Consider the following 25,137-nt stretch of genomic DNA (forward strand, 5'->3'; position numbering starts at 1 on the left):
GTTATACAACAAATTTGACAGAAAAAGTAGTTCAATAAACAATAATGCTATGTAGTAATTACTGTATTTACGAATTTAGCACCAAAATATCACGATATATTGAAAACATTGACTACAAAAATGGCTTGGATTATCCAGAAGCTTGGATAAGTGAGGCTTGGATAAGTAAGACTCGACTGTACTAATAAAATTACATTATTTGAGGCATCAGTAGGTTAAAAGTTTTTGAATGTTTACATAAAATTGTAATTAATAATAATAATAATAATAATAATAATAATAATAATAATAATAGTGCAGGTGGTCCCGGTGGTGATGGGCACACTGGGTGCCATGCCAAAAGATCTCAGCCGGCATTTGGAAACAATAGACATTGACAAAATTACGATCTGCCAACTGCAAAAGGCCACCCTACTGGGATCTGCACGCATCATCCGAAAATACATCACACAGTCCTAGACACTTGGGAAGTGTTCGACTCATGATTTTGTGATATGAAATCCAGCATATCTATCTTGTTTGCTGTGTCATACAACGTCGTTGTGTCAATAATAATAATAATAATAATAATAATAATAATAATAATAATAATAATTTGTCAACTGCAAAAGGCCACCCTACTGGGATCTGCACACATCATCCGAAAATACATCACACAGTCCTAGACACTTGGGAAGTGTTCGACTCATGATTTTGTGATATGAAATCCAGCATATCTATCTTGTTTGCTGTGTCATACAACGTCGTTGTGTCAATAATAATAATAATAATAATAATAATTTGCCAACTGCAAAAGGCCACCCTACTGGGATCTGCGCGCATCATCCGAAAATACATCACACAGTCCTCGACACTTGGGAAGTGTTCGACTCATGATTTTGTGATATGAAATCCAGCATATCTATCTTGTTTGCTGTGTCATACAACGTCGTTGTGTCAATAATAATAATAATAATAATAATAATTTGTCAACTGCAAAAGGCCACCCTACTGGGATCTGCGCGCATCATCCGAAAATACATCACACAGTCCTAGACACTTGGGAAGTGTTCGACTCATGATTTTGTGATATGAAATCCAGCATATCTATCTTGTTTGCTGTGTCATACAACGTCGTTGTGTCAATAATAATAATAATAATAATAATTTGTCAACTGCAAAAGGCCACCCTACTGGGATCTGCGCGCATCATCCGAAAATACATCACACAGTCCTAGACACTTGGGAAGTGTTCGACTCATGATTTTGTGATATGAAATCCAGCATATCTATCTTGTTTGCTGTGTCATACAACGTCGTTGTGTCAATAATAATAATAATAATAATAATAAGACTTTAATAATTTAAGACTGTCTAAGTCTGATTACCTATATACGTGAGTATAAGCGACCTGAACATAAGCCAGCCAGGATCTTCACTCAAGTATAAGCCGAGCTGAGCTTTTTCAGCCCCCAAAAAGGGCTGAATAACTAGGCTTATGCTCGAATATATACAGTAATTCCTCCATTGCAACCAATCCCAACAGAAGCCTAAATAACCCTCTTCTTGCCCCAACCCAAACCTGGGGATTATCCCCCCTCCAGCCCCTCTACGACCACAGACAGGTGGATAATATCGGAATCATACCCACCAGGAACATGGCCAGGGTCTTTCCCATGACGGCGTGGAAGAGGTCCAGGGCGGGGGTCCCGGTCACCAGGAAGAAGTCGCAGAGGAAGAGGAACTCCCGGCAGCTGTTGTCCAGTAAGGCGTAGTGCTGGCTGCGGAAGAGGGACTCAAAGGGGTACTGAGGGAAGGAGCAGAAAGGGAGAGGAAGGGGTCAGGTGGGCATCATCATACACATCAGGCATAGGCCAACTTGGGCCCTCCCTCCAGGTGTTTTGGACTCCAACTCCCACCATTCCTAACAGCCGGTAGGCTGTTAGGAATGGTGGGAGTTGGAGTCCAAAACACCTGGAGGGAGGGCCCAAGTTGGCCCATGCTTGGGCTTGATGCCGCAAAGGGAAGAAGGACTGCAAAGCCCATCCGCTTACCCGGACGTCGCTCTTCTGGGCGGAATGGGGGACGATGATGGGGCCCTCCAGCTCGGCCGCCCCGATGACGCTGCCCCGGTTCCCCAGCGTGAAGACCGTGTTGCGGTTCCGGAGGGAGGGCTTGGAGAAGAAGCGTGGCCCCGGGGCCGGAGTCAAGGACTACATACACTGTTTGCTGCTTTGGGATAAACACCCCCACCCCGGCCCTTCATTCTGTTGCCGATAAGAGTTAATTGGGCTGTTGGACAAAGGCGCAGGGAGACCAGGATTCGAATCCCGGCTCTGCTGTTGACCCTGCACAGGTCACGATCTCTCAAATTCCACCAAGAAAACTTCATGATGCATTGACCTTATGGATGCTGTAAGCCGGTGGACGGGCAGTATTTATTAATAATACGACGCTGGAGGGCTCACTCTTTGTAGAATTTGTGAGCAAGTCCTTTGTTATTAAATTTATTTATTTACTACATTATATCCAGCCCTTCTCACCCCGAAGGGGACTCAGTGCAGCTTACAAATTATATGTCATATATTATTAGAATAGCAGAATATTAGCATTATATATTACTATATTGTACTATACCATCATAGTGTAATATTATTAGTAATATTACATGTAATACAGTAGAGTCTCACTTATCCAACACTCGCTTATCCAACGTTCTGGATTATCCAACGCATTTTTGTAGTCCATGTTTTCAATACATCGTGATATTTTGGTGCTAAATTCGTAAATACAGTAATTACTACATAGCATTACTGCGTATTGAACTACTTTTTCTGTCAGATTTGTTGTCTAACATGATGTTTTGGTGCTTCATTTGTAAAATCTTAACCTAATTTGATGTTTAATAGGCTTTTCCTTAATCTCTCCTTATTATCCAACATATTCGCTTATCCAACGTTCTGCCAGCCTGTTTACGTTGGATAAGCGAGACTCTACTGTAATATTTATTTATTTATTTATTTACAGCATTTCTATTCCGCCCTTCTTTCTCACCCCGAAGGGGACTCAGGGCGGATCACATTACACATATAGGCAAACATTCAATGCCTTTTAACATAGAACAAAGACAAACAAACATAGGCTCCGAGCGGGCCTCGAACTCATGACCTCCTAGTCAGAGTGATTCATTGCAGTTAATTGCAGCTGGCTTGCTCTCCCGCCTGCGCCACAGCCTGGGCCCTAATATGACACTGGGGGGTCTGACTCTTTGTGGAACGTGTGAGCAAGTCCTTTGCTATTAAATTTATTTATTCATTTATTTATTTACTACATTTATATCCCTGCCTTCTCACCCTGAAAGGGACTCAGTGCAGCTTACAAATTATATGTACATACAATACAGTACATTATATTATTAGCATAGCACAATATTAGCATTATATATTACTACTAGCTGTGCCCGGCCACGCGTTGCTGTGGCGAAGTCTGGTGGTCTGGGAAATAAAGTATTGAGGAATTGGTGGTAGTTAAGGTCAAGGGTAAACGTTTTCCCCTGACATTAAATCCAGTCGTGTCTTACTCTGGAGGTTGGTGCTCATCTCCATTTCTAAGTCGAAGAGCTGGCGTTGTCCGTAGACTCCTCCAAAGTCATGTGGGATGACTGCATGGAGCGGCGTTACCTTCCCGCCGGAGCAGTACCTATTGATGCACTCACATTTGCATGTTTTCGAACTTCTGGGTTGGCAGAAGCTGGGGCTAACAGTGGGGGCTCTCTCCGCTCCCCCAATTCAAACCTGTGGCCTTTCGGTCCAGAAGTTCAGCAGCTCAGCGCTTTAACACGCTGCGCCATCAGGGGATATTATTTCCTAAAGGTTGTGAATATACAATATTTCTGATTGGGTTTTTTTGTTTGTTGGAGGCAAGTATGAATCCTGCAATTAGGAAAAATGATTAGGATGTAATGGCCTTGCAGCTTCAAAGCCTGGCTGTTTCCACCCTGAGTGAATTTTTTGTTGGGAGGTGTTAGCTGGCCCTGATTTTTTCCTGTCTGGAATTCCCTTGTTTTCAGAGTGGTGTTGTTTGCGATATTTTGTGTGCTTCTACTGTCTGTGGCCCTGAGAAAACAGAGGATTTTCCAGACTTTGATGATGGGAATACTTTGTTGGGAGGTGTTAGCTGGCCCTGATTGTTTCCTGTCTGGAATACCCTTGTTTTCAGAGTGATGTTGTTTGCGATATTTTATGTGCTTCTACTGTCTGTGGCCCTGAGAAAACAGGATTTGCCAGACTTTGATGATGGGAATACTTTGTTGGGAGGTGTTAGCTGGCCCTGATTGTTTCCTGTCTGGAATACCCTTGTTTTCAGAGTGATGTTGTTTGCGATATTTTATGTGCTTCTACTGTCTGTGGCCCTGAGAAAACAGGATTTGCCAGACTTTGATGATGGGAATACTTTGTTGGGAGGTGTTAGCTGGCCCTGATTGTTTCCTGTGTGGAATTCCCCTGTTTATTTACTGTCCTGATTTTAGAGATTATATTGTTCTGCATTATTCTATCCCAGTAATTATTTCATATTAAAGAAGAATCTCACTTATCCAACATTCGCTTATACAATGTTCTGGATTATCCAACGCAGTCTGCCTTTTCATAATCAATGTTTTTGTAGTCAGTGTTTTAAATTCATTGTGATATTTTAGTGGTAAACTTGTAAATACAGTACAGTAGAGTCTCACTTATCCAACATAAACGGGCCGGCTGAACGTTGGATAAGCGAATATGTTGGATAATGAGGAATTAAGGATAACCCTATTAAACATCAAATTAAGTTATGATTTTACAAATTAAGCACCAAAACATCATGTTAGACAACAAATTTGTCAGAAAAAGTAGTTCAGTACACAGTAATGCTATATAGTAATTACTGTATTTATGAATTTAGCACCAAAATATCATGATATATTGAAAGCATTGACTACAAAAATGCGTTGGATAATCCAGAACGTTGGATAAGCGAGTGTTGGATAAGTGAGACTCTACTGTAAATACTACATAGCATTACTGCGCATGGAACTACTTTTTCTGCCAAATTTGTTGTATAATATGATGTTTTGGTGCTTAATTTGTATAACGATTACCTAATTTGATGTTTAATTGGCTTTTCCTGAATCCCTTCTTATTATCCAACATATTCACTTATCCTGTCGGCCTGTTTACGTTGGATAAGTGAGACTCTACTGTATATTGATAATCTTATATTCTCTGCTCAGAACTGGATTATATGAGGCCCTTTCTTCACAGTTGTATAAAATGCACACTGAAGTGGATTATATGGCAGTGTGGAGTCAAGATAATCCAGTTCAAAGCAGATAATATAAGATTATAAATGGGTTATATAGCTGTGTTGAAGGGCCTTGAGTCTACACTGCCATATAATCCAGTGCAAATTAGATATAATCTGTGGAAGAAGCCTAATTTAGGCCTAAGTCTGCCTGTCCCCTAACTGAAACCTGGCTGTCCCTTGGTTGCTAGGCAACCAAGTGGGCAGAGATTAGCCCTCTAAACTGGCAGCAATTGGATAAAAAAAATTATTGCTCTCCCTCTAATTAGGACTATTTTTCATTTCTTTTTGTTGTATCAACCTTGAGGCGTGGATGATGGGTTGTGTTGTCAAATTTTGAGGTTGGGGGGCCTGTACTTTTGTTGTTTTGTGAATTGCCGTGATGCCATCACTCTTTTATATATATAGATATTGTACTATACTATCATACTGTAATAGTAGTAATATTACATGTAATATATAATATATAATTAATATTATACAGTAGCATCTCACTTATCCAACATAAGCAGGCTGGATTAGATTAAGGAAAAACCTATTAAATGTCAAATTAAGATATGATTTCACAAATTAAGTACCAAAACATCATATTTTCCAACAAATCAACAGAAAAAGCAATTCAATACTAGGTAATGTTAGGTAGTAATCACTGTATTTACAAATTTAGTACCAAAACATTGCAATGTATTGAAAACACTGACTACCAAACATTGACTACAAAAAGGCGGACTGCGTTGGATAATACAGAACGTTGGATGAGCGCAGGTTGGATAAGCGAGACTCTACTGCATTGTATTATTATTAGTATTATATTGTATTACATTATAATATTATTGTCAACAAATTCCAAAGTTTTGATGACACTATATAGTACAATTTTTGTTCCTAGATAATGAACACACCTTCTCGGCAGTGGCCCCCCGGCTCTGGAATGCACTGCCAAAAGATATCAGGCAATCCCCTACATTATCCAATTTCCTAAGGAACTGAAGACCTGGTGGTGTCGGCAGGTTTTTGAGTAATTACATTCGAATACCGCCGATTTCTGGGCCTGAATATATTGCACAAGATTTCCCTAGCCTAAAATGATACATTTTAATATATTGGGTTCATGGTTGCTGTCCCCTTGGTCATGTAAGTGTAATTTATTGCTATAATTGTATTATTTTATTTTGCTTAATAATGTGTTATTATGTTGTTATGTAATGTTTGTGTTGTTTTTATGACTGGAAACCGCCCTGAGTCCCATCCAGGAGATAGGGTGGTATATAAATAAAGTATTATTATTATTATTATTATTATTATTATTATTATTGACACAACGACATTGTATGACACAGCAAACAAGATAGATATGCTGGGTTTCGTTTCACAAAATCACAAGTCGAACACTTCCCAAGTGTCTAGGACTGTGTGATGTATTTTCGGATGATGCGTGCAGATCCCAGCAGGGTGGCCTTTTGCAGTTGGCAGATCGTAATTTTGTCAATGCCTATTGTTTCCAAATGCCGGCTGAGATCTTTCGGCACGGCACCCAGTGTGCCCATCACCACTGGGACCACCTGCACTGGTTTCTGCCAGAGTCTTTGCAGTTCAGTCTTGAGGTCCTGATAGCGGCTGAGTTTTTCCTGTTGTTTTTCGTCAATGCGACTGTCACCTGGGATGGCAACATCAATGATCCAAACCTTGTTCTTTTCCACAACTGTGATGTCTGGTGTATTGTGTTCCAGAACTTTGTCAGTCTGGATTCGGAAGTCCCACAGTATCTTTGCGTGCTCATTTTCCAATACTTTTGCAGGTTTGTGATCCCACCAGTTCTTTGCTGCTGGCAGGTGGTACTTGAGGCATTATTATTATTATTATTATTATTATTATTATTATTATTATTATTATTATTATCATCATCGTCATTTCCTAATGGGTTTTATCATAACAACAAAGGAAAGGAACAGAGCCCTCCACATTCGCCCCAGAGAACACAACAAGGATATCCTTCTTGGCCGTGTCCTCCACTCCCATGAGGTCGTCCTTCTCGGCCACTTCCTCGTACTGCAGGCCAGAGACACAGAGAGTAAGTCAACAGGAAGTGAGGCAGATCTGTGCTCAGAGAAAAGCGGGATCTAAATTTCTCAAATCTATACACGTAATAAAAATGAAAATATGCATGTGTGTGTGTGTGTGTGGCTGGGGTGTAAACTTGCACAGACAAGCCCCACTTCTACAAACAGCTATAGCTCCCACTACTTAGGAGACACCAATGGCCCTCCCTCCAATGATGTTGCAGGTTATAGCGAGTGCTGCCCATGTCCTCCACAAACACCATCCTGCCCAACACCCAAGTGAAGGCTTTCAGACAGGGACCATTTCCTCCTAGATTTTCTGTTTTTCCTCCACCACAGACAGACATCCCAGTGTTCCTTATTCTCTCCTTTGGTGGGGAATTTGCATGACCCCGCCCACTGCCTCTCCCATAACCTTTTCCTATTCTTTTCTATGGCACACAGCAAACAGAAATTGAGCAGCAATTGAACATACTGGAGAGATTTGGGGAGAATTCACCATGATTCATAGGAGTTGTAGGGACTGGGACGTATAGTTCACTTGCAATCTAAGAGCACTCTGGACCTGGAACCACGATGGACCTGGAACTAACTTGGCACATAGAACCCCCATGATCAACAAAAATACTGGTGGTCTTTAGAGGGATTTGTAGGAGTTGTAGTTCACCTACATCCAGAGCCCACTATGAACCCAAACAATGATGGATCTGGACTAAATTTAGCATACATATCCGATATGCCCAAATCTGAATTGGCCTGGACACTTTGGAGTTGTAGGTACTGGGATGTATAGTTCACCTGCAATCAATGAGAACTCTGAACTCCACCAAAGATGGAATTGGACCAAACTTGGCACACAGAGCCCTCAAGACCAGCAAAAAATACTAGAGGTCTTTGGGGAAAATTCACCTTGATTTGAGGGAGTTGTAGTTCACCTAGATCCGGAGAGCACTGTGAACTCAAACACCAATGGATCTGGACCAAATTTTGATTACCGGAGGGGTTTGGGGGAACTGACCTTCCTTTCTGGGAGTTGTAGTTCACCCACAAGCAGGGAAACTGTGACCTCTGCCAATGATGGACCTGGATCACACTTGGCACACAGAACCCCCAAGACTAACTCAACCTACTGGAGGGGTTTGAGGGGCCTGACTCACCAGAGTGGGAGTTGTAGTTTACCCCAGAGCCAGAGGGCACACTGAAACCCACCCATGATGCACTCAGAGCAAACTTGCCCAACATCACAAACTTTGATGGAGTGTCTCAGGGTTAACCTGGCATGATGGCAGTTGTAGTCAATCCACAACCATATGCATTTTGTACAATTAAAACACTGACTTTTTCAAATAACCCAGGCAACGCTGGGGACCCAAGCTAGTAAATAAATGAAATAAATAAGTGGCACAACTACGGGGTCTGAGGATCCAGAGGAGCACTCCCCACATGTGAGCAAGCAATCCTCCTCCTCTCCTCCTCCCTCCAAATCCCTCTCACCTGGACCTTCATCAGGCGGCTGGTGTAGGACTTGAAGTAGCTGAGGTAGATCTTGCTCATGGTCTCCATGTACTCATCCCGGACCTCCTTGGCTACCGCGCGCTCGTGTCCCAGGAGAAACTGGTAGAAGAACCTGAGGAGGAAGGGGGCACAAGGAAACTGAAGTCCAAACACCTGGAGGGAGGGCCAGAGTTGGCCCATGCCTGCCTCCCTGAAACCAAGAGATGCTTCATCCACAGCCGAAAATACTGAGCTAAGGAGACTGAGCCCCAAAGAAGCAGGCCACTGTCCTGCACCTGCCTTGATGCTGAGCAATGCAAGCTGGGACCCGAAGTTAATTTGACCGCTGACCTTCCTACCTGTATTTGAGGAGGGCATTCTGGGGGATCTGGTAGTTGGTCATCGGCTTCCGGAAGGAGTAGACCTTCTGCAGGATGAACTCACGGATCTTGGCCACCGCCTGGAAGAGGAGAAGCAACCATGGAGACAAGGAGCAGAAACATCTTCCCTCTCTCCAGAGCAGGCATGGGCAAACTTCAACTCTCCTCCAAGTGTTTTGGATTTCAACTCTCAGAATTCCTAACAGTCGGCAGTTGAAGTCCAAAACATTTGGAGGAGGGCCAAAATTGGCCCATTCCTGATTTAAACAAACTAAACAAAGACATTAGAAACCACAAGGAAGAAAATCGGAAGTCCCTTCCCTCTTTTTTTCCATCTCAAATCCATAATTAGCTTAGGGGTTTTTTGGTGTGTCTATGTATGATGTGTGTGTGTGTGTGTGTGTGTATCCCCACTTGTGGTCTCTTTTTGTTTCCCATACCCCAGTTTTTATAGATATTGTAAATAACTGATGTCAATCAATATATATATTTTTAAAAGTAAGTGTCCTGCCTTCCCAAATAAAGCCCCTGGATCTCTCCAACAGGAAGATTCCCCCCCCCCCCCCGGGCACCTTGGCCTTGAGCTTGTCCAGGACGTCGGCCACGTCTGCGCAGGCGGTGGTCTCACGGAAGGCCTGCTCCTTGACGGCGTTGATCTTGTTGTTCAGCTCGTGGAGCTGCTCCAGGAAGGCCTGCTCCGTCACGGGGGTCTCCAGGATGGTGCTGAAGGAAGGGGCAGGAAGGGGGGGTGGGTGTATGGGTTGAAAAGGAAAGCCTAGTTAAGGATGGAGGTTCCTTAATACAATGGTTTGCTGACAGAAAAATCACTGTGCGGTTTAAGATGGAGAAAAATGTTGTTGTTGTTGGTATTAATATACTATGAAACACGATTATTGTTTCTTGTCATTTCCTAATCTATATATATAAAAGAGTAATGAAATTTCAGCCTAGGACAAAATAATAAAACTACACATCCCAGAAACACTAAACTTGGCAGCACAACCCCTCATCCATGGGATCAAAAAAGAAAAGAAAAACAGTCCTAATTAGAGGGAGAGGAATAATTGTTTTTATCCAATTGCTGCCAGTTAGAATGCTAAGCTCCGCCCACTTAGTCTCCTAGCAACCCACTCAGCCCAGGGGACAGGCAGAGTTAGGACTCTTCCACACTGCCTATAAAATACAGATTATCTGATTTTAACTGGATTATCTTGAGTCCACACTGCCATATAATCCACTTCAGTGTGCATTTTATCCAGCTGTGTAGAAGGGGCCTCATATAATCCAGTTCTAAGCAGATAATATAAGATTATAAATATACAGTAGTCTCACTTATCCAACATAAACAGGCTGGCAGAACGTTGGATAAGTGAATATGTTGGATAATAAGAAGGGATTCAGGAAAAGCCGATTAAACATCAAATTAGGTAAATTCCCCTAGGTTGCAAGCAGACAGGCTTTGAAGTAATGAGGCTATTCATTGCAATTCTAGCAGCCCCTAGAACGCAAGTACCCAGCCTTCCAAGCAGCAAGCCTATTCCTTTGTATTCCAGCTCATCAAACAAGGATTCCCATAAGAAGAAAATGGCCAGGCTTGGAGGCTGCAAGGCTATTCACTGCTATTTCACCTGGCCAACAAAGGATTCCCCTAAGCCACAGCAACACGTGGCCAGGCACAGCTAGTTGTTTCTATCAAAAAACATGGAAAAAAGTTTATTAAACTGTCAAAACTTTGTTTTTGCGGTAGGGACATCCTGCAGCACATTTTGCTTTAGTTTTGAATATATCTCATCATTGAGTCTCAACATATTCAACCTAGTTTGTGGCAGCCACAAAAGTAAAGTGTCTGGAGTGGAACAACTACTTTCAGAGTAAGGACTGCAAAAGTAAACAGAGGATAACACTTTCAAACCAGGAACATTTGTTTTCAAATTCTGTTATGTAGTGTTATTTATACCCTGATTTCTCTCTAAAACAGATACTCAAAGCGGCTTACAGTAAACTAATACGATTAAAAACCTAAAGGTGGACAAACATTAAAATAGAATCAAATATTATCGGTATTAAAAAGAAATTAAGCACCCATTCCTACAGCAAAATCCACAACACCTTCGAATTTGATCTTAAAAATCTCCTTCTTATTTATTATTATTTTATTTACTTCATTTATACCCCGTCTTCCTCACCCCGCAGGGGACTCAAGGCGGCTTTCAAACTCCGGCAAAAATTCAATGCCATGTCATAGACATAACAATAAAATCAATAAAAAAATAAACACACCCTATCAAACGATAAAAACCACTAAACAAATGAGCAAATAAAACACATAATACAACAAGTGTGATTGGAATGACTCCCTCTGTCTTCTCTGTGATTCATTCTGCTTCTCTCTGCTTTCCTTGCCAGGTAAGTAAGTAAAACTTTATTAATATATATCGCTCTATCTCCCTAAAGAGACTCAGGGCGGTTTCTTCCAACAATGAATATATCACATACAATACATCTACAGCATAAAAAACACATTATAAACAGAAATAAAACCATTTTTTTCCAGGCCACATACAAGCAAGCCAACCTGGAGGCAAAGCCTGCCTGAATTAAAGGGTGTGCATGAGGTGAGGGTGTTTGCTTTTGACTTGAGTTACATAGCTCTTTTGTGAGTGTGTGTGTGTGTGAACAGAAATAATACAAAATTGCAGATATATATATACAGTAGAGTCTCACTTATCCAACATAAACGGGCCGGCAGAACGTTGGATAAGCGAATATGTTGGATAATAAGGAGAGATTAAGAAAAAGCCTATTAAACATCAAAATAGGTTATGATTTTACAAATTAAGCACCAAAACATCGTGTTATACAACAAATTTGACAGAAAAAGTAGTTCATTACACATTAATGCTATGTAGTAATTACTGTATTTACGAATTTAGCACCAAAATATCACGATGTATTGAAAACATTGACTATAAAAATGTGTTGGATAATCCAGAATGTTGGATAAGTGAGACTCTACTGTATATATATATCTGCAATGTTGTATTATTTCTGTTCCTTTATTATGTTTTCTTCATTTCTAAATAAAAATTAATAAAACAGAAAATATACTTTCTTATCAGGGGCACCGGAGAAAAATCTCAGGCCATGTTTTGTAATGTTATCCATTTGTTATTATTGTCTGATTTTAGGTTGCAAACAAACAAAGAATCACAGAAGAATAAGAATAAGAATCTGATTTTATGTTTGAAATGTATATTGTTAATTCATAATGTATTTTAATAGTTTTAACTGTTTTATGTGCTGTTTTATATTGGTTTGTATGGGCATCTAATTGTTGCCACTGTTGTAAGCCGCCCTGAGTCCCGTCGGGTGAAAAGGGCGGGATATAAACGTGAGAAATAAATAAATAAATAAATAAGATGGTAGATGTTTTGCTTGGCAAAAACGGGACCTTGGGGTTACTGCTGAACATGAGCCAGATGGATGATGTTACAGTGCATAAGGTTGGTTCAAAATGCGGCGGCCAGGCTGCTAGCGGGATCATCTATAAGATCCCATATTACACCGATTCTGAAACAACTGCATTGGCTACCAATAGAACATCGGATCTCTTCCAAGATACTGATCCTGACATTTAGAGCTCGAAATGGCCAAGGACCATTCTATCTTAGGGACCGCCTCCTTCCTTTCTTCCATCAGTGGTCACCCCGATCCTCCCAGAAAAATCTCCTATACGTACTGGGCCCTAGGGAGGTACGCCTGGAAGCTACAAGGCATAGAGCCTTTTCGGCCTCTGCTCCAATTCTGTGGAACTCATGGCCTCCATATGTTAGAGCAGGGGTCCTCAAACTTTTTAAGCCGAGGGCCGGTCCACAATCCTTCAGACTGTTGAGGGGCCGGATTATCATTTGAAAAAAAAATACAAATTCTGATGCACACTGCATATGTCTTATTTGTAGTGCAAAAACAACAACAACAACAACAACAACAACAATGAAAGAACAATACAATATTTAAAAATGAAAACAATCTTAACCAACATACATTTATCAGGATTTCAATGGGAAGTGTGGTCCTGCTTCTGGCCAATGAGATAGTCAAGTTAATTAGGGTTGTTGTTGTTGTTGTTGTTGTTGTTGTGTGCCTTCAAGTCATTTCAGACTTTGGGCAAGCCTAAGTCTAAAATGTATTTATTTATTATTTATTTATTTACTGCATTTATTTACTACATTTGTATCACACCCTTCTCACCCCAAAGGGGACTCAGAGTGGCTTACAAATTATATGTACATACAATGTATTATATTATTAGCATAGCACAATATTAGCATTATATATTACTATATTGAACTATACCACTATACTGTAATATTATTAGTAATATTATATGTAATACAGAATATAATATTATTATATGGTACTAGCTGTGCCCGGCCACGCATTGCTATGGCGAAGTATGGTGGTATGGGAAATAAAGTATTGAGGAATTGGTGGTAGTTAAGGTAAAGGGTAATTAAGGTAAAGGGTAACATTAGGGTAGTTAAGGTAAAGGGTAACATTAAGTCCATTATAAATGGGTTATATAGCTGTGTGGAAGGGCCTTGAGTCTACACTGCCATATAATCCAGTGCAAATTAGATAATCTGTGGAAGAGGCCTAAGTGAGGCCTAACTCTGCCTGTCCCCTGGGCTGAGTGGGTTGCTAGGAGACCAAGTGGGCGGAGTTTAGCCTTCTAACTGGCAGCAATTGGATAAAAACAATTATTCCTCTACCTCTAATTAGGACTTTATTTTTCTTTTTGTTGTATGAACGTAGAGGCATGGATGAGGGGTTGTGTTGCCAAGTTTAGTGCTTCTGGGATGTGTAGTTTTGTTGTTTTGTCCTAGGCCGAAATTTCATTACCCTTTTATATATATATAGATTATTATTAGTGTTATATTGTATTACATTATAATATTATTATCAATATTATATGTATATACAATATATTATATTATAAAACTGAGGGCGGGGGCCAGGTAAATGACCTCAGAGGGCCGCATTCGGCCCCCGGGCCTTAGTTTGGGGACCCCTGTGTTACAGCAATGTCGGAGTTGCGACCTTTTGGAAAAGCGCTCAAGACTTGACTGTTTGGTTGTGCATTTAAGTAAATCAGATCTAATTTGCCAAATAGTCACTGTTGAATGTTTTAGGCTGAATGTTTTTAGGTTGAATGTTTTTATGTTGAATGTTTTTATGATGAATGTTTTTTATATTGTGGAATGATATTTTAAATTGTAAGTCGCTCGGAGTACTCTGGTGGAGAGCGACTAATTAAGAAATGAAGTGAAGTGAAGTGAATGCTATTATAGCCTGCATGAAAGGCAAGTGATGACCCTCCTTTATCCTGCGCCCAGTTCAGAGCAATGCATTTAGAGCAGTGGTTCTCTATCTGTGGGTCCCCAGGTGTTTTGGCCTACAACTCCCAGAAATCCCAGCCAGTGTACCAGCTGTTAGGATTTGTGGGAGTTGAAGGCCCAAACATCTGGGGACCCAAGGTTGTGGACCACTGGTTTAGAGAAAGATAAAGGCAAGGCCGGGTTGCAGACCTGATCATGACGTTGGGCACCACCAGCTCGTCCACCAGCTGGGAGAGGCGCCCGCGGACGGCCTGGCGGTTGCGGAGCCGGACGTTCATGGCCACCGACTGCTCCTGCAGGGTCTGGATCTCACAGCTGATGCTGCTCAGGTCCGACTGGAAGGAGCTCAGCATGGCCTCCATGCGCTGATCGGAGCAACGGACACAGAGAGAGAAGGATTAGGGCAGGCATGGGCCAACTACGGCTGTTAGGAATTGGGGGAGTTGAAGTCCAAAACTCCTGGAGGGCTGAAGTTGGCCCATGTCTGATCCACACTGTAACCTAAATTGAGCAGGAACTGAGTATATCCCCACTTTTTGGAAATAGCAACTTCCCAAGACTCTATTTTTTTTGTTAATGTATATATTTGCTAACCTGAATTCTATGTGTATCTGCCATTTGGCTGTACCTCTTTGGTGTGAGAGGGGTTATAGACATGTGATTATACTGAGCATGTTCAGACTCAGGACTCCATTTTGTAGTCAGTCTGCCTTTACAGCTCAGTGGAGGTGGATGCATGTATGTTGCTGTTTGGACTTCCATATAGAAGTATGCTTATGGACTTCAGTGAGTATAAGTATACTTAAAGACTTTGGACTACTGATTAATAATACCACCCTGTGTACTCAACACAGAGAAGCTACATCCTATCTGTACTGAAACTCTAATAAGAAATGTGCCTGTATATTGGAGTTTATGAGTAAACAAGTGCATATTTTAAACTTAGAGGTTTCAAGGGAGTGTATATCCTGTTAATGTGGGATTTGTGTATTGATAGTGTTTAAATGCAATTTGTGCCATGCTTGTATTGCTACTGATTGCATCATCCAGATTGTACCATAATGTGGAAAGAGTTAATTGTCAAGAAGCTATGATGACCTTGATGCGTGGCTGGAACTAGGGAGTATCCAGACACAAGTGTTTGTGCATAACAATTGCATCAGTTCAGTTGAGTTCTGTCTGCCTAGAGTTCAAGTCAAGTTCTGTTGGAGAACAGAGCAGTCCTGTGTTCGTCTGTCGTCTGCAAGTCTGTTTGTGTTGATTATTGCTGCATACAGTAAAACTTTGTAAATAGTTTTACCAACGTCTCTGAGTGTCTCTTCGTTCTGCATTCCACTGCTTCCATCCAACTACTGCTGCGCTGCAAATACTCTGACATATCCTTGGCCAATTACAATTACAACTGCAAAAAACAACCATCCTCTGCTAACCAAATACTTTTGTAGTGGTATGTCTTTGTCCTTGGCACTTCAAAGACATGGTTCTTCAGTCTAACAGCTGAGTTCCCTGTGTGCCATTACACGAATGCTTATGAATACAGTATCACTTGTTCAATGTGTTGACGTCTAACAAGGTCATGCTTTTCTTGACTAGTGGTTTTCAAAAGGTGGTCACCACATGTTCATGGAGATTCACATTTGCCAAACAGATGTGACATCATTTTCCCTTTTCAATAAGGTTATGATTGCCTTTTATTTCCAAAGGGAAATGTGCCCAGAGACTGGGTGCCGTTATTTCCAATACCAGTAACCAATGCACTCACCTCCAGGACCGCGTCACAGGCCGTGATCTGAGTATGGAGCGAGGCAATGTTCTTGCTCTCCTTGATGTCTGGAGGAGGCCATTAAGGACAACAAAAAGGCACCTGAATGTGAGGCCCCCAAATGGGAGTCTCCAACCCCCCTCCTCCCACCCCGGCCTCCAAATGGGCCCCTCTGCTGCCTCCTCCTTGGCAGGCCCTTCTCCCAGGATGAGAGGATGCAGTCCTTGATGGAGGCATTCTCGATCTGCTGCAGCTCCAGCTCCACTTGCTTGGAGTACTGCCTCAGGTCCACCCCCTGGAAAGCAAAGGAAGGGAGATGTTGAAAGGCCCAGCAAGGCCACAGCCCACCCCCAACAGCCCCTTGTTCCTGATTCAAGGCTCTGCCAGCCCCACCGGGAGCCCCTCTCACCGTTTTCAAGGCCTCCTGCACCAGAGCATCCTCCAGGTTGGCTTGTATGTGACCTGGAAAGGAAGGCAGAATGAACCACAGAGAAGACAGAGGGAATCATCCAGAGAAAGTAGCATGAATCACAGAGAAGACAATAATATATAATAATAATAACATATAATATAATAATTATAACATATTTATTTATTTTTTATTTATTTACAGCATTTATATTCCGCCCTTCTCACCCCGAAGTGGACTCCGGGCAGATCACATTACACATATAGGCAAACATTCAATGCCTTTTAACATAGAACAAAGACAAGACAAACATGGCTCCGAGCGGGCCTCGAACTCATGACCTCCTGGTCAGAGTGATTCATTGCAGTGATTCATTGCAGCTGCTCTCCAGCCTGCGCCACAGCCCGAGCATATTGTATATACATATAACATTCATAATATTATATTGTAATACGATATAATACTAATAATACAATATAATAATATAAATTATATATTATATTTTAAATGTAATATTACTAATAATATTACAATATATTGATACAGTACAATATAGTAATTTATTACCAGTATTGTACTATGCTAATAATATAATACTTGATGTAAATTTAATTTGTAAGCCGCTCTGAGTCCCCTTCGGGGTGAGAAAGACGGCATATAAATGTAGCAAATAAATAAATAAATAATAACAATAACAATAATAACAATAGAACTTTATTTTTATCCCACCCTATTCCCTGAGGGGACTCAGGGAAGTTTGACTCAAATTGACTCATTGAGAGAAGATTGGGAATCACAGAGAAGACAGAGAAAATAATTCAAAGACAGAATCATTCAGATAAGAGAGAGAGAATAACAGATAATAACAAAGACAAAATCATCCAAAGACAGATAATCACTCAGGCTCCTTCTACACTGCCAGATAATCCGGTTTCAAAATGCGTATTAAGTGCTTTAAACTGGATTATATGAGTTGACACTGCCATATAATTCAGTTCAATGCAGTTAATCTGCATTCAGAAACTGGATTATATGGCAATGTGAATGGGGCCTCAGATAACTCTATGCAACACAAATTTTGTTTCTGGATCATAAATATCATTTCCTAATTGGTTCTTTCCTAAAAGCATGGAAAAGGCTTATTAAATTGCAAAAAACTTTGTATTTGCAGGAAGGAAATCCTGCAGCACATTTTTCCCAATTGCTGACTCACAGAATTATAAAATAATAGAAGAGACCCCAGGGGACATCTAGTCCAACCTCCTGCCATGGAGAAAAAGCACAAAGTATCCCTGACAGATGGCCATCCAGCCTCTGTTTATAAGCCTCCAAAGAACAAGCTTCCATCAACCAATTCAATCTAGTTTGTGGCAGCCACAAAAACCAAGTTTCTGGAGTGTAACAACTAATTTTAAATTAAGTTCCGCATAATTAAACAGGAATAACACTTACAAACCAGGAACATTTTTTAAAAATTTTTGTTACATGGTGTAATTATTGAAAGAGAGATTCATTCAGAGAAGGTAGAAAGAGCCACAGAGTAGACAGTGTGTGTTGTATGCCAGCCTGTCCAACCTGTGATTGTGCGTGATGTCTGTGATGAGAATGATGTTCATACTGATATGCAGAATGGGAATGGGGATGATGTTCCTGATGATGGGCTTGGGCTGGAGTTAAGTTCAGATGAGAGGCCTGAGCAAGGTCATATTTCCGGGAAAGACCTTTCACCACTTTTCTTAGAGCAACAGCCTGAAAGTGATTCTGAGATTGCTTTGCCAGGTGTTCACAATAGTGAAAACTTGGATAGAAAGCAAAGCTTTAGTAAACATAGGCAAAACCTTCAGAAACTCTGGTGCTCTGCTCATTTACAAGAAAGGAAATATAACAACTAATTATCTAGTGGGAAAGTAAAAAAGAATGCTTTCCTGTCAGTTTCAGCTTTTGGAAAGGGTTTATAATGACTAATGGGAGTCTAGCATCTCAGTCGAGTAAAAATCTTTTAACCTTGCTGGTTTCGTTCTCAAGGGCTTCATGTTCCATGTATCAAGCTGTTGTCAAGTTTAAGTTTTTGCCTGAAAGTTTATGTTGTTTTGGTTCCTTGTTTTTCATGTGCCTTGCTTCATGGATTTATATGTAATACTGGAGCTGACTTCCTTCTGGAGTTCTACGGATAATCTTGGATTTTGTATTGATAGTTTATTACTTTTTTATTGCTTTGCCTATATATATTCTACAATAAACTGCTTGCTGATTTTACCAACCTGGTGTGCTGTTTCAAGTCAGAAAGTTCCTGCTCTGGAGTGTGACAGAGTGATGGAGAGAATCACAGAAAAGACAGAGGACTCATCTACACTGGCAGTTTCAAACTGGTTTTGAAGAAAGTGGATTTGCTGTGCAGGTGGTTACATAGGTCCAGATGGGGATGGCACAAGCCCTGATGCATGTTAAAGACTTTCTTTTATGCACTTTTGTTGTCTAGCCACCCCAGTATTAAGCTAGCTTTGAACTGCATTAAGTGGTCAGTGGAGATGGGGCCTAAGTTTTCACACAAAAGAAGGGCAAATGATGTGGATGGGAAGCAGAGGGAACTTCAGAGGCAGGATGTCCAACAAAGAGCAGACAGAAACAGCCCTGCCTTCCTGCTGAGAGGAGACTGATGTGTTCCCTCTCTCTCTTACAGAGACTGCAAGTGAGGTTCAGGACACCCCTCCCCCCTCTGGCCATTCTGCACTCACTGTCCACTTCATCCAGGATGAACTCATCGGAGGTGAGGTCCAGCTCTCCCAGGTTGAGCTGCAGGGGCTCCTCGCTTTGGCCCTGCAATTGGGGGGAAGGGAGCAGAGAGAGGCCATTAGGATCACCAGGGAGACAGGGAAAGCGGCAGGAATAATAATAGTAATATATCGTCGGAGGCATTCATGGCCAGAATCACTGGGTTGCTGTGACTTTTCCAGACTGTATGGCCATGTTCTAGAAGCATTCTCTCCTGATGTTTCACTCACATCTATGGCAGGCATCTCCAGAGGTTGTGAAGTCTGTTGGAAACAAGGCAAGGGAGGTTTATATCCCCGTGGAATGATGTCCATGATGGGAGAAAGAACTCTTGTCTGGTTGCGCCAAGTGTGAATGTTGCAATGGGCCAGCTTGATTAGCATTGAATAGCCTTGCAGCTTCAAAACCTGGCTGCTTCTTGCCTGGGGGATCCTTTGTTGGGAGGTGTTAGCTGGCCTGACTAATTTATGTCCGGAATTCCCCTCTTTTCTGAGGTGTTGTTCTTTATTTATTGTCCTAATCTTGGAGTTTTAACACTGGTCATCCGATTTTGTTCATTTTCATGATTTCTTTCTTTATGTTGAATTTATCCACATGCTTCATGTGGATTTCAATGGCTTCTCTGTGTAGTCTGACATGGTGGTTGTTAGAGTGGTTCAGCATATCTGTGTTCTGAAATAATCAGGAGAGCAAATAAAGAAAACAGGGGAATTCCAGGCAGGAAACGATCAGGGCCAGCTCATACCTTCCAACAAAGGATTCTGCCAGGCAGGAAGCAGTCAGGCCTTAAAACTGCAAGGACATTCAATGCTAATCAAGGTGGCCGATTGCAACATTCATACTTGCATCAAACAGATAAGATTTTGTTCTTCCACCCTGGACAGCTTTTCACACATATATACACACCACTTGCCTAGTTTCCTACAGACGTTACAACCTCTGAGAATGCCTGCCATAGATGCAGGGAATAATAATAATGATAATAATAATAATAATAATAATAATAATAATAACTTTATTCTTGTACGCTTCCTCCATCTCCCAGAAAGGACTCGGGTGGCTTACATATAGCACAAAGTGCCTAAAACAGAGCATAAAATAAACACACACTCCAATGCAATAAAGTAAAACATATAGCATATAAAACAACAGTTTAAAACTCAGAACAACACGCAAAACCTATGGTGATAACTATTGTAGAACAGGTCCAGACTGTAAACAAGGCAAGGGAATGGGATAGTGCAAATTGTAGCTAAGGAACAAGGGCATGGGATGAAAATGCAGTGCTGTGTCACTGATTGCAGTCCATTGGGGAATGCAGTGAATGTAGCCTATCTTAATCATACAATCATACAGTCATAGAATTGAAAGCGACCTGGTGGACCATCCAGTCCAACCCTATTCTGCCAAGCAGGAAAATCGCATTCAAAGCATCCCCGACAGATGGTCATTCAAGCTCTGCTTCAAAGCCTCCAAAGAAGGAGCCTCAACCACACTCCGGGGCAGAGAGAGAGAGTAATAATAATAATAACAACAACAACAACAACATCAACTTTATTCTTATATCCTGCCCCATCTCCCCGAAGGGACTCGGGGCAGCTCACATGGGGACAAAGTCCAGCAATACACAATAAAATATAAGTTCATTTAAAATATAGAGACATGAAATCAGAGCATATAATATACATTAAAAACATACTCAGAGCCAATAACGAATAGCCAGCCGCAGTGAGTGTATTCAAAACTGGAGGCAAGGAAAGCATTGTATATGTGCCATATCTTGTGACCTCTACTGAATGGAGCAGAAGAGTTCCACTGCTGAACAGCTCATTTTCACAATCAGGAAGTTCTGCTTCCTGTTCAAGTGGAATCTCCTTTCCTGTACTTTTAAGCCTTGCTCCACGTCCTAGTCTCCAGGGCAGCAGAAAGGAAGCCTGCTCCCTCCTCCCTAGGACTTCCCTGAGGGTATTTATCCATGGCCCTGATCAGGTCTCCACTCCGCCTTCTCTTCTGCAGGCTAAACATGCCCAGCTCTTTAAGCCGCTCCTCATAGGGCTTGTTCAGACTCTTGATCCTTTGTGTGGCCCTTTTCTGGACATGTTCCAACTTAAGGAGTCAACCTCTCCCTTCAATGGTGGTGCCCAGAATGGGACACAGTGGGATTCCAGGTAAAGTGGTCCAGGTAAAGGCAGAATAGAATAGAGGGGGAGCATGACTTCCCTGGATCTTCATTTCAGGAAGGCCTTCGACAGAGCCCCCCATGACCTTGTTGCAAGCAAACTATTCCAATGTGGGTGGCCCCCCAGCTCTGGAACTCTCTCCCCAGGGAGATTAGGCAAGCCCCTACCCTCCTAAAGTTTCGGAAGAGCCTGAAACCTTGGCTCTTCCAACAGGCCTTTGGCGACTGATTGGTTTGGCGACTGATTGGGCCCTTATGGTTAGGGTCTGCCTTGTTGTTTTAACAGTATCTCTGCTGCACTTTATTCCTTTCCTTCAGTTGGAAATAGTTCCTATGCTTACGCCTGCTCTAGCCCCTTATCAGGATAATAGTTCCGGGTATTTATCTCTCCCCCAGTTTACATTCTTCACTATATGCACTTTCTCTGGCCCAGTTCATTTTTAGGAGCCTACCCTGGTTTTTATCTAACTATGTTTTACTGTAATTGTGATTCTTATATGTTTTATTGAATTGTTTATATATTGTTGCGTCTTTTACATTGTCTATAACCACCTGGCCCTGGCCCCATGTAAGCCGTCCCGAGTCCCTTCGGGGAGATGGAGGCAGGATATAAAAATAAAGTTATTATTATTATAGTAGAGTCTCACTTATCCAACATTCGCTTATCCAACGTTCTGGATTATCCAACGCATTTTTGTAGTCAATGTTTTCAATACATCGTGATATTTTGGTGCTAAATTCGTAAATACAGTAATTACTACACAGCATTAATGTGTATTGAACTACTTTTTCTGTCAAATTTGTTGTCTAACATGATGTTTTGGTACTTAATTAGTAAAATCATAACCTAATTTGATGTTTAATAGGCTTTTTCTTAATATCTCCTTATTATCCAACATATTCGCTTATCCAACATTCTGCTGGCCCGTTTACTTTGGTTAAGCGAAACTCTACTGTATTATTATTATTATAGGCAATGCTACTATTAGGTGGATCTGCAATTGGTTAAGTGATCGAACCCAAAGGGTGCTTTCTTCTCCCCAACGGTTCCAAGGTGATCAAATGTTTGGAGGCCATGAATAATCCCTATGAGGAGCGGCTGAAAGAGCTGGGCATGTTTAGCTTGCAGAAGAGAAGGCTGAGAAAGAGGAGACACGAGAGGAGCCCTGTATCAAGACTTGATAGGGTAAACCAAAGAAGGAAAGAGGGGGCTGCGACGAGGCGCCTTCCCTTCAGGAGAGGCCGGAAGTGGGCCTCCCTGGGGGACCGGAAGTGGGGCCCGGTCCGTGTCCCACCCACCCACCTCTTCCTCCTCGGCGTCCCTGGAGCGCCGCCCCAGCAGCAACAGCCCGGGACCCCCGCCGTCCTCCTCCGCCGCAGACATCACGCCTCTCTCCTGCCTGCCTGCTTTCTCCTGCGACGCTCTGGACGCATCCGGGTCTCCCAAGGAAGCCACTTCCGGTCTCTCCTACGCGCTCGGTCCCTCCAGACTACAAGGCCCGGCATGCACCGCGCGTCAGAACGGAAAGGGCGGGGCCTGATTGAGCTAAAGGAAGACTGACACTTCTCAGCTCCATATGGTTCTGTTATTGTTGTTTAGGCGGAGACATGAGCTTGAGGGCACCACCACTGGGCTGTTGTTATTTTTATTAGAACAAAACATAATAATAGTAAATATAGTAACGCTATTATTATCAATATATGACCTACTGACAGACCCCACCTGGACATGGAAAGCGCCTTAAATGGTATAATTCAGGGGTCCTCAAACTTTTTAAGTGGAGGGCCGATTCATGGTCCCTCAGATTGTTGAGGGGCCGAATTATTATTTGGAAAAAAAATGAACAAATTCCTATGCTCACTGCATATGTCTTATTTGTAGTGCAAAAAAAAAAAAACCCCAGCAAGAATTACTTATTTATTTATTTACTACATTTATGCCCCACCCTCTCTCAGAGCGGCTTACAAGTTGTATGTACATACAATATATTATATTATTAGCATAGCAAAATATTAGCATTATATACTACTATATTGTACTATACCATTATTCCGTAATATTATTAGTAATATTACATTTAATCTATATATATAAAATGATAAAGTTGTTTGCGCAGTGACTATAACAACAAAACTAAACATCCCAGAAATACGAAATTTGGCAACACAATGCAAAAGGCTTGCCTCCAGGTTACAACAACACAACCACACCACAAAACCACAATCCAGACCCACAAAACTCACAACAACGCATCATGCAATAACAACACAACTAAACGCCCCAGAAATACAAAACTTGGCAACACAATGCAAAAGCCTTGCCTCCCAGTTGTAACAACACAACCACACCACAAAACCACACAGGACCCACAAAACTCACAACAACGCATTGTGACTGTAACAACACAACTAAACGCCCCAGAAATACGAAACTTGGCAACACAATGCAAAAGCCTTCCCTCCAGGTTGTAACAACACAACCACACCACAAAACCACAATCCGGACCCATAAAACTCACAATAACGCATCGTGACTATAACAACACAACTAAACGCCCCAGAAATACGAAACTTGGCACACAACTAAATGCCCCAGAAATACAAAACTTAACAACACAACGCAAAAGCCTTGCCTCCCGGTTGTAACAACACAACCACACCACAAAACCACAATCCGGACCCACAAAACTCACAACAACGCATCGTGACTATAACACAACTAAACGCCCCAGAAATACAAAATTTGACAACACAACGCAAAAGCCTTGCCTCCCAGTTGTAAGAACACAACCACAACACAAAACCACAATCCGGACCCACAAAACTCACAACAACGCATCATGACTATAACAACACAACTAAACGCCCCAGAAATACAAAACTTGGCAAAACAATGCAAAAGCCTTGCCTCCCGGTTGTAAGAACACAACCACACCACAAAACCACACCGGACCCACAAAACTCACAACAACGCATCATGACTATAACAACACAACTAAATGCCCCAGAAATACGAAACTTGGCAACACAACACAAAAGCCTTCCCTCCTGATTGTAACAACACAACCACACCACAAAACCACAATCCGGACCCACAAAACTCACAACAATGCATCGTGACTATAACAACACAACTAAACGCCCCAGAAATACAAAACTTGGCACACAACTAAATGCCCCAGAAATACAAAACTTGGCAACACAACACAAAAGCCTTGCCTCTCAGTTGTAACAACACAACCACACCACAAAACCACAATCCGGACCCACAAAACTCACAACAACACATTGTGACTATAACAAATACAAAATTTAACAACACAACTCATCCACCTCCCCAATCCCTACATTCACACTTGGCCTCCA

At 41.7% G+C, this 25,137-nt stretch overlaps 1 protein-coding gene across 1 annotated transcript in view; it reads right to left on the reverse strand.

Annotated features, from left to right (window-relative positions):
- vps52 (VPS52 subunit of GARP complex) overlaps nt 1–23,235 on the reverse strand; it is a 34,990-nt gene extending 11,755 nt beyond the window's left edge. Inside the window, exons 1-12 of the mRNA XM_062972716.1 lie at nt 23,075–23,235; nt 19,556–19,637; nt 16,821–16,873; nt 16,631–16,706; nt 16,412–16,479; nt 14,839–15,014; nt 9,823–9,973; nt 9,230–9,330; nt 8,871–9,003; nt 7,308–7,365; nt 2,034–2,167; nt 1,631–1,786 (exon numbers count right to left, since the gene is read on the reverse strand). Of these exons, the coding sequence (XP_062828786.1) occupies nt 1,631–1,786; nt 2,034–2,167; nt 7,308–7,365; nt 8,871–9,003; nt 9,230–9,330; nt 9,823–9,973; nt 14,839–15,014; nt 16,412–16,479; nt 16,631–16,706; nt 16,821–16,873; nt 19,556–19,637; nt 23,075–23,155 (1,269 nt within the window). The 5' untranslated portion in view covers nt 23,156–23,235. The remainder of the gene's footprint in view (nt 1–1,630; nt 1,787–2,033; nt 2,168–7,307; nt 7,366–8,870; nt 9,004–9,229; nt 9,331–9,822; nt 9,974–14,838; nt 15,015–16,411; nt 16,480–16,630; nt 16,707–16,820; nt 16,874–19,555; nt 19,638–23,074) is intronic.
- Nucleotides 23,236–25,137: the final 1,902 nt, after the last annotated feature.

The sequence above is a fragment of the Anolis carolinensis genome, chromosome 2 (assembly GCF_035594765.1).
Source record: "Anolis carolinensis isolate JA03-04 chromosome 2, rAnoCar3.1.pri, whole genome shotgun sequence".
In the NCBI taxonomy this organism is placed as follows: Eukaryota; Metazoa; Chordata; class Lepidosauria; order Squamata; family Dactyloidae; genus Anolis; species Anolis carolinensis.